The sequence below is a fragment of the Martes martes genome, assembly GCF_963455335.1.
Source record: "Martes martes genome assembly, chromosome: 14".
In the NCBI taxonomy this organism is placed as follows: domain Eukaryota; kingdom Metazoa; phylum Chordata; class Mammalia; order Carnivora; family Mustelidae; genus Martes; species Martes martes.
This window is the reverse complement of record NC_137902.1, coordinates 13,384,157-13,399,090: the sequence shown is the minus strand read 5'-3', so window position 1 is coordinate 13,399,090 and position 14,934 is coordinate 13,384,157. Positions and strand designations below refer to the sequence as shown.

The following is a 14,934-nucleotide window of genomic DNA, read 5'->3' as shown; positions in this document are numbered from 1 at the left end:
AAAGGCAACTGCTTAACTGACTGAGCACCCAGGCACCCCTGTTATGTTATGTTATGTTACGTTATTTATTTATTTATTTTTCAAAGAGAGAAATCACAAGTAGGCAAAGAGGAGGCGGGGGGGGGGGGGAAGCAGGCTCTCTCCTGAGCAGAGAGCCTGATGTGGGGCTCAATCCCAGAACCCTGAAATCATGACCTGAGCCGAAGGCAGAGTCTTAACCCACTGAGCCAACCCAGGTGCCCCATGTTATTTTTTAATAGTATTCTGGATGCTTGAATTATGTATTTTAAAAAAGCCTTAAAAAGATAATGCAGATACACTTCATTACCCTAACCACCTAATGCTTTCACTTAGTAACACTGCCCCAAGCACATTAATAGCATTTAATAACAAATAACTTATGCATTCTTATCTTAAAATGTTGATTTTTGGCTTGAGTAAAGAACAATGGAGCACACTACGGTGTTGTTCCAAAGTAACAGCCAGGAGAGACATCCCATGTTCATGGACTGGAAGACTTAACACAGGGAAGATGTCAAGTGTCTTCCCATTGTTCTGTGGGTTTCATGCAGTTCCTATCAAAATCCCAGCTAGGTTTTATGTAGATATAGATGAGATTATTTTAAAACTTATATAGAAAGTCCTTTAAATAGCTCAAAAAGTCTTGAGAAAGAAGAATAAGGTGGAAGAAATCACTGTACCTGATATTAAGGGCTACTACATAGCTATAGTAATCAGACAGTGTGGTATTAGTAGAAGGATAGACATCAGATCAATGGACCAGAATTAAGAAACCAGAAGTGTATTTACATGAATTCACTCAACAGATTTTTCATGAAGGTGAAAAAACAATCCAACGGAGTTATGGTAGACTTTTCAATAAATGGCACTGGAGCAATTTAGTGTCCATTGGCAAAAAAATCAACCTTGAACTAAGTGTGAGATGTTTTGCAAAAATTAACTCATATGGATCATGGACTTAAATATAAGCAGAAAAACCATAAAACTATTAGAAGAAAACAGAAGAAAATCTTGGGGACCTAGGGCTAGGCAAAGAGTTCTTAAACTTGACCCTGTCTAGGAGGCTAGATACAGATGTAAGCGTAGGGGTGGAGGGGCAGAACAGTTGGCTTGTTTTACGCTTGGAGATTTTCTTGTTCTTCAGGGCAGTAAAGAAGCACTGAAGCATTGGTTGCTTTCCATTGCACACTGAGAATTGCATGATCATATTCCTTTACTGCCTTCCATCCCCACAACTCTGGGCTCTGTAGAGGTCCTGATCCCCAAGGGGGACACATTCACCAAGAAAGTTAGTAAGGGGCCCATTGAACCCTATGCCTGCTGTCTGGGCACGTTAGTATCCAGAAAGCAAGAGAAGGGTGATCAGCTTGTCAAGGGAAATTGCCTTGTCAGGAGGAGGAGGTAGGGCTGCTTTCACACAATGGGGCCTGGAAGAAACATGAGTGTAACTCAGGTGACCCACTTAGGTACCTCTTGGTACTTCTTACCCAACTGTGTCTTTGGATGGACAAAATAAGCAATTCCAACCTGAAAAGATATGGTTACCATGGACTCGGACATCCACAGGAATGAGGACTTGGGTCATGCCATTGGGTCAGCCATTGAGACAATAGAAGAGTTGGAAGAGGACAAGGGGATTTAGAATGGGTAGTGAAGGAAGGGGACAATGAGTATCAATTGCAGCCCTGAGACCAACTGCAACAGAGGCTGTAATCTGTCCGACTAACCTCCCTCTTCTATGTTTGCCTTTGGACAATCGATGTGATTTCATAGTAGCCACCCAAACTCATTGTGCTTGCATGATCATTCCTCCAATGTTTTCAGTGCCTGAATTGTTGCACTGGTCAACACCTTCCAACTACATACCATTGCTGTCACCACCAGGGGAAGTTTACCAATTGGAAGGCCACCTCGAGCCAAGAGCTCTCTGTACACCATCTCCCCACTAGCTGGCTATTGGTCAACCCCATCCCAAACCTCCATCTTGGAGTTTGCTCTCACAGGACACTTTCGCTGCCAACTCCATCTTGGAGTTTGCTCTCACAGGACACTTTCGCTGCCAACAGGTTGTGGATCCTCTACAAAGTAGACATGGAGAAATAGGGTAAGAATTGCAAAACCTTTTCTGGGATGCAGGATGGGACAGAGAAAGCCTTCCGATCATGATGCAGAGCTGACAAAATCTCTGGCAGACCAATGGGGAAGTTCTAGAACAAAGGTTGCAGGTTGGAGGAGTCCCTGGGGATGGGGACAGATGGAGGGAAGCTCTTGTACCCCCACCTTGCTCAGTCGTTGCACAGGGCTTCCCAGAGAAGAGGGCTTGAAAGTTGAAGTACCGCCCGAAGGATGAACAGCTGGAGGCTGTCATGAACTGTGTTCCTTGAAGCTGCGCAGAGAATCCTTTTATGAAGGGGGATCCGAATGGGCAACAACCCCGTGCCTGTCATTGGCCGTGTTTTTCCCATGGCAGAGATAGGACACAGGGCACATTTCAAGCCCCTGCTTCTGCCATGTCTGCTAACAGCTGATTGGCTGGAGCAAATCACGTGGTCTAGCTCTGCCCACCTTAAGGTCGTGGCAGGGGGGCTATGCTACAGGGGAGTGAAGAATTAGGACCAATAATTAGATCCATACAGGATCAAGCCTGGAGACTGTAAAGCTCTGGCCATGCCCATTACTATTATTACTACTGGTCCAGGAAACCAGATACCACAGACAACCCTCAGGAAGGGCAATCACTTGACTGAAAACCAAAAGTCAGATTTGGTACCTGGAAGTCAAAATTGCAGCTTCCAGATGGGAAAGGCCAGAGCACAGAGCCACTCCCACAGCGTCTACCCAAAGCCCCTGCAGGGCAGCTCCCAGACCAGGGGATCAATAGCAATTTGGGGTGCTGGGGGCGCCATCTAAGTGACTGAACGTGATGAGAACCGGCTGCTTCCCAGTCCTTGGGGAAACACACGCACCATCCACTTAGTGCTGGAGCCTGGCCATTCTCTGGGCACTCCCATTCCTCTCCTGTCCCTCCTCCTCCTCCAGCTGGGGCTGCTCCTGCCTCTCCCACCAGCTCCTCCTGTTCTGAGCGCTCCTGGGAGGATGGAGGCTGCAGGGCCACCCCCGGCCAGGAAGTGCTTGCTGGAGGCCCTGGAGAAGCTTTTCCCTCGCTTCTGCTTCCTCTGCTCCCTGGTGACCTACGCACTGCTGGGTGCTGCCCTCTTCTCAGTCATCGAGGGGGGCCAGAAGCTGGGACCAAATGACCCAGACTTTGAGGAGTTCTTGGTGGAGCTCTGTGGCATCCTGAAATGCAACAGAACAGGTAGGTGGCTCCTCTGGGCGGGCTGGGCCCTTTCTCCATGGGGGCAGGCAGCCCCCAGAGAGCAGAGGGCTGGAAGGGCGGGTCTGGGAGCCCTCAGCTTGTATCCTCCCCACCTCTGTGTGGGACCTTAGGCAAATGACTCCTCTCTGAGCCTCAGTTTTCTCCTCCATAAAACAGGGAAAACAAGGGCCTGTTAGTGTTGCTATGAAGGATGTAAGGAAAGCACTGAGCACCCAGTACGTGCTCTGGAAGGACCCGTTCCCTTTGCCTCAGTTCCCAGCGCCCCCCCCCCCCCCAGACGGGCAGGTTCCGAGGAGGATGGATTGCTGGAGATTTGATGAGATTGGTTGGGGGCCATGGGTGACCAGATTTGGGGCTGGGGGTTCCTAGGCGGCTCCTCCGAATTATGCCTGCCCAGCCCCAGGACTCAGTCTACAGGAACTAGGATTCAAGGGACAATCAAACTGGGCTTGGCCCCCCAGGAGGAGCCGCCTGGCCCTCTTCTCTCCTACTTTCTGTTCCCAGTGGCCTTTTCTACTGTTGGACTCAGGGGAGGGAGTTGGTAACTTGGGTGCCCGGTTTCAATCCCAGTTGCTCCCCCAACTTGCTGTGTGATCGGAAGCAGAGCTGTTGCCGTCTCTGGGTCTCCGTGCGCTGGACAGTGGGGGCCCACAGTCTCAGGCCTGTCAATCATAGGGACCCTGTGGGAAGCAGATTAAGAACATGAAGCCTCTCGAGAGGCACAAGGCACTTTTCTGTCCTTGCTGTGTTTCGTTTATCTTTAGTCACTTAGTCCTGCTCTGCCTTGTTCCCCAAAGTTTGCAAATATGTATTTCACAGACCAAAATAAAAATATAGAGAGTCCACAAGTAAAAGACAAAGGAAAAACAGCCTCTACAAAGGAGGGGAAGGATGCCCCTGGTGTGACGGGTAAGTCATCAGCTGGGCTGCTCGCGGCTCCCCCCATGGACCTGACCTTGCTTCTCCAGCAGGCTTCCAGGAGGCAGAGTCTCTCCTCCACGGAGGGTCCTGCTCCTTCTCTCTGCATCTGTACCAGACAGACACATGCTGCTCGGTTGACCCAGGACATGTCCTCTGCCACCGCCCCCGCCCCCGGCAGGACACAGAGCCATCCCGGGCTCTGAGGTCAACAAGTTCAGAGCTTCCCAAACCTGATCATGCATCGGAATCATCCAGAGAGCTTGTCTGAAATACACATTTCCAGGCTCTTCTCCAAACCCACTTAATCAGGATTTCCAGAGCTGGGCTGGGAATCTTACAACGTTTCCCCGGTGATTCTGATGGTCAGAATACGATGGGAACACAGCACGGGGCCAACCCCATTTTGTTTTTGTTTTTGTTTTTTAAATAATCTCTGTGCCCAATGTGGGGCTCGAACTCATGGCCCTGAGAGCAAGAGAGTTGCGTGCTCTTCTGACTGAACCAGCCAGACGCCCCTCCCACCCCGTTTTGTACTGATTTTTGTTGGAGATTTAAATGCCCGGTAAGTGCAGACCCAGTGCGGAACACATTCCTGCGTTATCGCACTTGGTCCTCACGCCAAACCCAGGGGCCTGTATGAATTGACCCCTTTCACAGATTCGGAAACGGAGGGTCTGGGGGTTAAGCAGCTGGCCAAGGTCACAAACTACAAAGTGGAGCCAAGGATTCCACCCCGGGTGTTGGACTGCAGACCCCACTTGTCACCACATCACGCTGCCTCCCTGATGGGGAAGCAGGCTTGGAAAGAAGCATCCCGTCCATGGCTGTGGGAGCTACGCAGGGTCAGAGCCGGCTCTAGAATGTCCGGACTCCCAGCTCGGCGCCCTTTCATATGAGTAGTGAGCTCCCGCCGCATGCCAGGGTCTCAGGATGGCTCTGAGGTCCCAAAGCCCACTGCCCACCCAGGCCAACAGAGCTATTTGGGAACCCCCCTGAGGAACCAGGGCCCCAGTCGTGCTCGGCTGGCCCAGGGTCAGATGCTGTGAAAGCCACGGCTTCCCAGAAATCCTCAGGCGCCTCGGTGCCCACAGATCCCAGTATGAGTACCAAATGTCATCAGGCTTAATGACCTCCGGGAGTAGGGATGGTTTGTAGCCATATAAGAGCTTGCATTTCATAAGACCCATTTTGTTTTGTTTTCAATTCTCAAAACCTTGTGAAAGAGACTGAGCAGAAGTAGCATGCCTCTTTGCAAAGTGAAAGATGCGGAGGCTCAGAAATTTCTGGAAGCCCCCTCAGGCCACACAGCAATCCTGTGGCTGAGGTTGTGCCAGACCCCTGTGGGCCTCTCCCTGGGGGCTCCTCTCACAGGGGACAAGGCCTTGTCATCTCCGCAGGAACTAAGGGCAGAGATAGCAAAAGCAGAACCAGGTTTTGGCATTAAGGCAGGGGGTTCCTGTTCCCTGGGGAAGACCCCTGCACGTGGTGGGACCTGTCTTGAGCAAAACCCTCTCCCTCACTCTGGTCCTCTCTTTTCCCAGTGGAGGAAGGCAGGAAACGGGACCTCGGGGTGCTGCTGCAGAAGGTGAAGCCCCACTGGTTTAACGGGTTTGCAGACTGGTCCTTCCTGAGCTCGCTCTTTTTCTGCTGCACAGTGATCAGCACCGTGGGTAAGTCCAAGGGCAAGGGCAGGCCTGGGGGGGGGGAGATGTGGGGGAGCAAGAGGAGGAAGGGGGAGGCTGGGACCCCTTGGTGGGGAGGTAGAATATTCAGTTCACTCGGTCAAGAAATGGTGCTGGAGGGCTGGCCCTGTGCCGTGTCCGCCGGGCCGAGGGGCCACGTAAATCTTCAGGACTGTGCTCCCTCCTAAGTTGGGGGCTCCTGCTGGGGGGAATTTGGAAGGACTGCCCTCCCTTCTGGTGGGTGCATCCCCTTGCCCCTGGTGGAGGCCCCAGGGAGCAAGGTGTGGGTTGCCTTTCAGCCCCCTTCTGCCCCTTGGCCGAATGTTCTTGTACGAAACACCTCCTGCCAGTGGTACCTGCCAGCCCAGGCTCCCGGACGACCGGATGTGGTCAGCCTGTGATGTATTTGGGGTATCGTGGGGGCGCAGCATAAGGGCAGCTGCCCCAGGCTCGGGGTGGTCCAAGAGGCGACACTTTAATGGTAAGAACATTTTAAAGGCTCCCAGGAGGGGATGACGGCCAGGCTGAGTCAGGGAGAGCAGGAGGCGCCGGTGTGGGGGAAGGTGGGCGTGAAGAGGACACTCCAGGCCCAGTGTGGACAAAGGTCCAGTAACAGAAGGAATGGCAGGCATTGTAAGGAGGTTAATTAGGGGTGACGAGAGGTGGGAGGGAGAGGAGGGCCCAGTCCATGGGAAGGCCCTGCAAGCTGGGCTAAGGAGTGTGGGTTGATCCTTAGGGTGGTTCTTCCCTTTAAACAAGGGAAGAACACGGTAGCGCAGCATTCCAGAAAGATCACCCCAGCTGTAGCATGGGGTGGGGGTGGGGGACAAGAGAGGGTAAGACTGGCAGCAGGGAAAGCCGTAGGGGGGCTTCTGTGGCAGCCTACGTGAGCGAGGATGGCATCCTCATCCAGGACAGTGGTCATGAGGACAGAGAAGAGGGGTGGATTGGAGGAAGTCTTTGCGGGAAAGTCTGCAGTGGTCGGATACCTGGGGGATGAGGAAAACATCACGGTCTCTAGCTCTGCTGGGTGGGACCGACAGGCTTCGGGGAAGGTGGTAAAGACCCTGGGTCCGGGGATGGAGGCAAGGATTCGGGGCCAGTCAAGGTCAAGTCTCCAGGGAAACTTCCAAGGGGAGACATGCGGCACTGCTGGAAACGTGGCGTGGGTCTGAGGCTCAGGGGTCTGGGCAAGGTTGGGGAGCTGGGTTTCAGAGTCACCAGCGTATAGATGACAACTGACTCCCAGGGAACAGAGGGGAGCACCGAAGAGGGGGGTGTGGTGTGGGGAGGGGAGCTGGTGCCCCAGGGCAGGACTGGGAGCGCCGACAGTGAGGTAAGGGAGGAGGAAAGGCTGCGGTGGTAATGGGGACCAACAGTTACCCTCGGGGTACTAAGCTGCCTCTTTTAAAGCTCAGAGAGGTCTTATGAATCAGGTGGGGGAGCCTGAGCCCAGAGAGGTGCTGTTAGGGGCCAAAGACACACAGTGAGTAGAGCTGGTGCCCACAAATAGGCCTCGAGACTCCAAGTCCAGTGCTCTTTCCCCAGACCAGCCTGCCAGTCTCGCAGGTCCGTGGGCGTGCTGCAGGGATGCTGCCCAGCCCTGCCCAGGGAGCCCCAGGGAGAGCCTTCCTGTGCCTGGGGTACAGGGGCAGCTCAGATTCCCAGAGAGACCTTGTGTGTGGCTGGAGTTGATGCCAGAGCCTGGAAGGAAAGGCGCTTGGAGAGAAGGAGCCTGCCTCACCCCATTCCCTGCACTTCCTTTAAGTGCATCTTCAGCCCCAAAGCAAAGATTCCTTATGCGCAAGTCATTGACCCAGGGCAGTCCTTCCAGAGCCCAGGGTAGAGGGGAGGTTGTGGAGAAGAGCTGACCCCTACAGTGACCACGTGCTCATTTAAAGGGGGCCCCAGATGTGCCTGGGTGGCTCAGTCATTAAGCATCTGCCTTTGGCTCAGGTCATGATTCCAGGGTCCTGGGATCGAGCCCTGCACATCGGGCTCCCTGCTCAGCGGGAAGCCTGCTTCTCCCTCTCCCAGCCCCCCTGCTTGTGTTCCCTCTCTTGCTGTGTCTGTCTCTGTCAAATAAATAAATAAATAAAATCTTTTAAAAAGAGGGGAACTCAGATCCTCTTCCCAGGGGCCACACAGAGTGTGGTCTCCCGGGGGACAGAGCAGAGAACAGACAGGAGTTGGCGGGGAGCGTGGCAGGAGCAGTGGCCTCCTGCGCTAGGGACCTGGGGCCGCTCTTACACTTGGATGCTGTGTCCCTGGGCCCCCCTCTGAGGATGCTTGAGGGACTAAGGGCCCCTGGCTTCCCTCCGCAGCGCTGCAGCAGGCTGGGCCTGGTCAGAGGGGCCGCACCAGGGCTGGCAGGAGTCTCCCCAGCTGGGGACGGGGTCACAGGAGGGCAGGTGTTAAGGCTGCCCTCAGCCAAGGTTCAGGAGCTCCTGGGTCAGCATTCGCACTGGGAGTGTGGCCCATGCCTCCACCCTGGCCCCTCTCGGCCAATGAAAAGGCCCTGGGGCCCCCGTCTTCATTCAAGAGAATACCAGGCCCTGAGAGGGAGGGGCCCACGAGGGTCACAGAGCCCCAGCCCTGGCTGCGTGCTCGAGCTGCAGTTCCTTCCCACGTGGAGAGTGGAGCACGCTGGACAGCCATGGACCCTGGAGACTGGCCATCTGGGCTCCTCAGGCAGCAATGTGGCCCTTCTGAGCCTTGTCCCCTCGTCGGGAGCGTCTCCCAGGCCTGCCTTGCAGGCCACCGTGAGGATAAATGTAAGTGACACCAGGATCCGCTCAGCGGCCGCTCATTGAAAATCCAACCCGACGGGCTTAAACCGCAAGCAGAACACGTTCCCTCCGGAGTAGGAAGTCCGTGGGGGGCAGCTCCGGGGCCGGTCCACGTGCGGCTCGGCCGTGGCCTTGAGCCTCAGGTCCTCTCCCATCCTGCTTAGCGGCTTAGCAGGTCGCCAGAGTCCGCTCCCGTCGGCGACACTGCGCCTCCGACCGAGACGGGGCTGGCCGTCAGCACCAGCAAAGAAGCCCTTCCTAGAAACCCCCCACACCTGGGTCAGTCCTGGCAAGGGGATCAGATGACCAGAAGGACCTAGACCAATTGGGTCTGTCTCTAAATCGGGGGGCGGGAGCAGCGGCACCCCAGGAAAGATGAAGGAATAGTTGCTGCAGTGAACACCCCGCGTCTGAGGCGACAAGCTTCACGGATGGACGCGAGTTTGTGCCCAAGAGCGCCCCCAGGTGGCTCCTTCCAGAGCCGGGCTCTTCCCCTCCCGGCGGCTACAGGCAGGGAGGGACCGGCAGAAACAACACCGCTAACTACCGCCCTACTGGGCAATTACCAGCACGGGGCATGGTGTGCCCAGCCTTTATATGCACGACCTTATCTAATCCTGATGACACGAGCGGCCTACGGGGCAGGCGCTGTGCCATTTAGCGGCGAGCTGAGGCTCTGGAGAGAGAGCTCACAGCCCCCAAGGCAAGGTCGGAGAGCAGCTGGCCTTTCCAGAGAGACCCACAGCTCAGCGGAGCAGCCGTGGCGGGGAAGCAGCAGCCTCAAGGAAGATAGTGGAGGTGAGCAAAGGGGTTCAGTTTGTTTTCCTTTTCCTGCAGAACTTCAGGGGATTAACCTAATGCCGGCTTTCTGGGCAGGCACTGTGGACATCTCGAGCTAGATGATTCTTTGTGGTGGGGGCTGTCCTGGGCATTGTAGGAAGATTAGTGGCATCCCTGGTCGCTACCCACCTGAGGCCCCTACCTCTTCTCCTGCTGTCTCCACAGTGTCAAATGTCCCCTGGGAGGCAAAATTTTCCCCAATGAGAACTGATCGAATGCGGTGGTCTCTGGACCCGTTAGCATGCACGAGCATCACCTGGGACCTTGTTAGAAATGAGAATGAATTCTCAGGCCCCATCCTAGACCTGCTGAGTTGGAAACTACAGGTGTGGGGCCCAGAAATCTGTATTTAATAAGTTCTCCAGATGATGCTGATGCATGCCAACGTTTGCAAAGCCCTGATGTGATTCGAGGGTTCTCAGCCCTGGCTGCACATTGCCATCACCTGGCTATCTTTTATGGGCTCCCAAGCCTGGACCCCGCGGCAATCAAGTCAGAGTCTCTAGGGACAAACCCAGGCCTCAGTATTTTTCAGAGCCTTCCAGGTGATTCTAATGGGAGCCCAGACTGTGAACCACTGATCTAATGGAAATGCATTATCTTGGTTTAAGTCCCAAGAAAGCGATGCTACTATCAAATCAATTAGGACATCATGCCGTCCAGTAATTACAACTGGAAGAGGATGTTGGGGAGGTTCTCTGCTGCTTGTAATCAATAACAGTTTTGAAGTGCTTCCTGCCCTACATCTCTGGGCCACCCTTAATGCACCTGGCCTTGATGGGGAAAAAGGGACACCTGGCAGGTGTGAGGTTGTTCAATCCCCAGTCATTTCCGACTGGGTCAGTCCCCTTGGATTAGAAAGTAAAGTGCGTGGGGGGCTCCTGGGAGGCTCAGTCCGTTAAACTTCAGACACCTGATCTCAGGGTCATGAGTTCAAGCCCCACATTGGACTCCATGCTGGGCGTGGAGCCTACTTTAAAAAAAAAGAAAGTAAAGTGCATGGGTTATTAAATACTCACAGCCTAAGTGGAGTGGGCTGACTGTACTGGAATATATGAATACATTATAAGAAATGATAGGATTTTCCGTTATGCATCTCAGCATTCAGCAATGGGTACAGTTAATACAATTTCCTTCACAGGGGCCGCATGCTCTCTGAGATTTGTTTCCTTGAAGCATTTTCTGAAAAAATGGCATATCTCCTAGACTCAACGTGTTCTACCTCGAGGCGGCCACCTCTAGTTTAAACCTGCTAAATTCACCCTTGCCAAGGAGAACACTGTGGGGGGCAGGTGGACAGGGAAGCCTTCAGCTGAGGGGCGCATGCCCTTGTCGGCTCTGAGCTGTGCCACCCCACACAGGTCCCCTGACTTCCCTGTTCCTTGTCCACTAAATAATGGTAATAATGACGGTTTTGGCCTTAGGGATTTTGCCATGCAGGGAATTTCCACTCTAAAATGCACTTTATTCTAGAAATGGGATGTTCTTTTGTTTAAAATAGATCTGATGCTGGGACGCTATCCTAGAAGCCGAGAAGTTTCTACTGTGGAGTGTCTCCAGACTCGCCTGGGGGTGCACAAGAACCCAAGGGGCTTATCCACCATCTAGAAAACAGGGTGGCCCCCATCTCTGGGCCCTTATGGCTGCTGGGGACCTGCTAAGCACTGGTGGCTGCATGGGGCGCATGAAAAGCTTTGGCCCAAGAATCTTCGTTGATACCCGGGGCCCGGGCTCTACCGGGACTCCATGGCCAGGTCTGAGCTCCTTCCCCTCCACGAGAGGCTCCAGGTGCCCTCGTCCCTCATCTTCCCTGCTCCAGAGAATCTTTCCATACCTTTCTTCATGGCTGGAGTGACCAAATGCCCAGTTTGCCTGGGACTGCCACAGTTTTAGCACACAGAGTCGGGTGTTCTGGGAAACCCCTCAGTCCTAGGCAAACTGGGCAGATGGTCATCCCACCCGTGGCCCACCTCCTGTTCCTCTTCTCCGCCTTCCCCTTTAGGACCCCACCACCGCCTTCATTGCCTCAGTGCTTCTGGGCTTTTACGGAAGCCTGGACAGGGCTCTGAGGCCACTTGTGCAACCTCTTCTCCTAGAGGCGAGGGCCGGAGCTGCTGGAGACCCTCAGGGAAAAGGGAAGGGAAGCAGAGGCATTTGGAACTCTTGGCATTGTCTCAGCAAGTCCTGCCCCCTGGAACAAACCTGGGTTTCTGATGGGAGGGTTAGCCAACGCGGCCCCCATTCCTGTCCCCTGGTGTATACACCTGTTGGGTCCTCACCACACCCTACAAATGGTAGAAAGCTAAGCTCAAGGCCTTGCTTCCTTCTCAACTAGGAGCCCTAAAGGGCAGGACCTCTGCCTGTTTCCCACTGTACCCCCAAGCCCACCCACAAGTGCCAGGCATGAAGTAGGTGCTCAATAAAGGCGAGTCCAGGAGGAGCACCTTGTTCTAATCGCTCATGGGACAGTGTTCTCTTTTATGTCCTGTGCTTGATCTCCACCTGCCACAGCGTGCTCACCAGTGAGGCTACATGATTCACATCTGCCTCTCTCCCTACACCAGAAGCTCGGAGAGGTGGGATTCCATATCCGCTTTGCTCACCACGGTGTCCCAGCGCATGCAGTAAGCGCTCAATGTGCACATGCTCTATGAAGGCACATTCAGATTTAACTGCCCCTGCCATCAAATGCCACCAAATTGCCTTGTGGAATCAGCCAAGGGGGATGTGGAGTGCTCTGTGATGGATGCCAACCGATGAGACCGTTTGAGGTCCGCAGCGCTCTCCCAGGACCCTGGTTGGGAGGGGGGTCCTGAATGCATGCCTGCTGCTGGAAGGCAGAGCCTGAGGCCAGAGCTGGCCACGGGAGCCGGGAGCCGGGAGCCGGGGCCCTGGAGGAGGCTGGGGTTTAGCCAGCCAGCAGAGCACATGCTTTCGAGTCAATTTGCATAATTGGCCTAGGTTTTTCTGTATTAATCATCCTTTATGACATCAAAAATTAAACACAGGCATTTAGTACAAAAGCATTTCCCTCGCTTTGTTGAAGTCACTGAGCTCACTCCCTCCAGGAGCCCCGGCTGCCTGGGCTGTGGGGTTTGAGGCCTCTCTGTTCTGACCCCCTGTAGATAAGGGGGTTGGGGCCAGGGTGATGGGAGGGGGGCGGCGCCTGAAGAGCACGGAAGCCTCAGCCCACCCCTCCCTTTGCCTGGCTGATTGGTTTATAAGAATGGCAAGTTTCCACCCCCTTGGGTGCTCCAAGGGGGTGGAAGTGCCGGAAGTGCCGGTGTGACAAGTCTAAGGGCTTGACTGCCAACTCCACTTTGTCCCTGAACGCTCTTGGCTGGGTTGCTCCATTTCTCCAAGCCTCAGTTTCCCCACTTGTGAACGGTGATAACAACGTCTGCCTCTGCAGGTGGGACGCTGCCAGCCCACAGTAAGCGCGACCGGCAGTATTGATCAGCCTGAGCGTGGGGATGCCAGCATTTCTCAACTTTGCCCGATGGGTCAGGCCCTGGTCTCACGTCATCCTTCCAGGGGGTCAATATACAAAGCGAGGGTTGCCTCCCTGTGTTACAGGCAAGAAACTTGACCACGTGAGCGCAAGTCAAGTAAGGTTCTAGTAAATGGCAGAGCTGGGATTCGAACTCAGGTTGGTAAGAGTCTCGATGCTGGGATCCTTACCACTTCACTAGCGTTTGTGAACATGTTGATCTAACCTACTAAACCTCAGTGATTCCGAAGGCAGCAACTTGTATCTCATACCTTCCATCCTTCCACTGTCCCTCATGCTATGTACACTGCGGTACACTGTTGGCATATACTAAAAGCCCATTATGGAGGAACAAATAAAGGAGCGGGGGCAGACATTCCTGGGAGGACAAGGGTGGCTTCTTAAAAACAGGTGCTTTTATGGAGGATGAAGGAGGAGGTGGGTCTGATGGCACGGACTTCCCCCGCCTCCCCCCTGCATGCATCCTGCCATGCTGATGTTTAGAAATGGCCGTGGCAAAGTGAAAAGCAATCAGCTCACTCCCAGACATGCTTGTCCCCTGCCAAGGACGTCTTGGGTCCAAGATCTGGACATGCTGTGCTCCTTCTCCTAAAGAGAAGCTGAGTCTCACCTGTCACTCCCCCCAGCAAAGCGAGCCCAAGGCCAGATGGCCGACGGATGCATTAAGATGAGTGTTTTCAAACACATTGTGTAAACCATTGTACCAAGGAAGAGAAATGCCAGAAGGTCTCTTGAAAGCTTTTTCGGGGGAGGGGGAGGAGCAGACAACCATTGCTGGGCTCTGTGCTCTCTTTCAGGTTATGGCCACATCTACCCCGTCACCAGGCTCGGCAAATACCTGTGCATGCTCTACGCACTCTTTGGCATCCCCCTGATGTTCCTAGTCCTCACGGACATGGGTGACATCTTGGCCACCCTCCTGTCTACCTCTTACAATCGGTTCCAAAAACTCCCATTCTTCCCGCCTCCCCTTCGCCAGTGGTGCTCCCGCCTGCTCTGCAGAAGGCCGGCCACCAAGCCCGTGGCCGAAGCTGTCCCCAGGATCATCGTAGACGCCCAAGAGCTTCCGGGCCCCAAACCCGGCCCGTGTCCCTCCGCCCCAAGCAGCAACACGGATCTGTTCGAGAGACTTCTTGCACGAGAGACACGGAACACCCTGCCCCTGCCCCCGCGGGCCGTGGAGAGGAGTAACTCATGTCCCGAGCTGGTGTCGGGGCAACTCTCCTACTCGGTCATCAGCAACCTGGATCAGGTGGGACGGCAGGTGGAGAAGCTGGACGTGCCGCTCCCGGTCATCGCCCTCCTCGTGTTCGCCTACATTTCCTGTGCAGCCGCCATCCTCCCCATCTGGGAGAAGCAGCTGGACTTCGAGAACGCCTTCTATTTCTGCTTCGTCACACTGACCACCATTGGGTTCGGGGACACCGTTTTAGAACACCCCCACTTCTTCTTGTTCTTCTCCATTTACATCATCATTGGGATGGAGATCGTGTGCATCGCTTTCAAGTTGGTGCAAAACAGGCTGGTTCACATCTACAAAAATTTCATGCTGTTCTTTGCAAAAGGGGTATTTTACCATCCTGTTAAAAAGTGAGATCTCCGTCATCTCTTGTGTGACAGACGCCAGCAGAGCTGGTCTCTTCACGTTGTCTTTTGGGGTCCAGGGTAGTTAGAACTGGTGTCCCTGTGGCCTGTCCCCTGAGACCTTGGGGCTTAGAGACAAATCCTGCATGAGGGCTGATTTTGGTCCTGACGCCCAGCGGAAGCATGTCCGATGCCCTTCATATCAAAACGTTAGACAAAAACTATCATCATCCTCCAAAGCCCAGTTAA

General features: G+C 54.2%; 1 protein-coding gene across 1 annotated transcript; it reads left to right on the top strand.

Moving 5' to 3' along the window:
• Positions 1–3,117: 3,117 nt before the first annotated feature.
• Positions 3,118–14,695, top strand: KCNK18 (potassium two pore domain channel subfamily K member 18; the record flags this gene model as incomplete). The annotated part of the gene is made up of 3 exons (XM_080823330.1): positions 3,118–3,337; positions 5,821–5,949; positions 13,899–14,695. The coding sequence occupies 3 exons, from the start codon at positions 3,118–3,120 to the stop codon at positions 14,693–14,695; spliced, it is 1,146 nt and encodes a 381-aa protein (XP_080679456.1).
• Between the last annotated feature and the right edge of the window lie 239 nt (positions 14,696–14,934).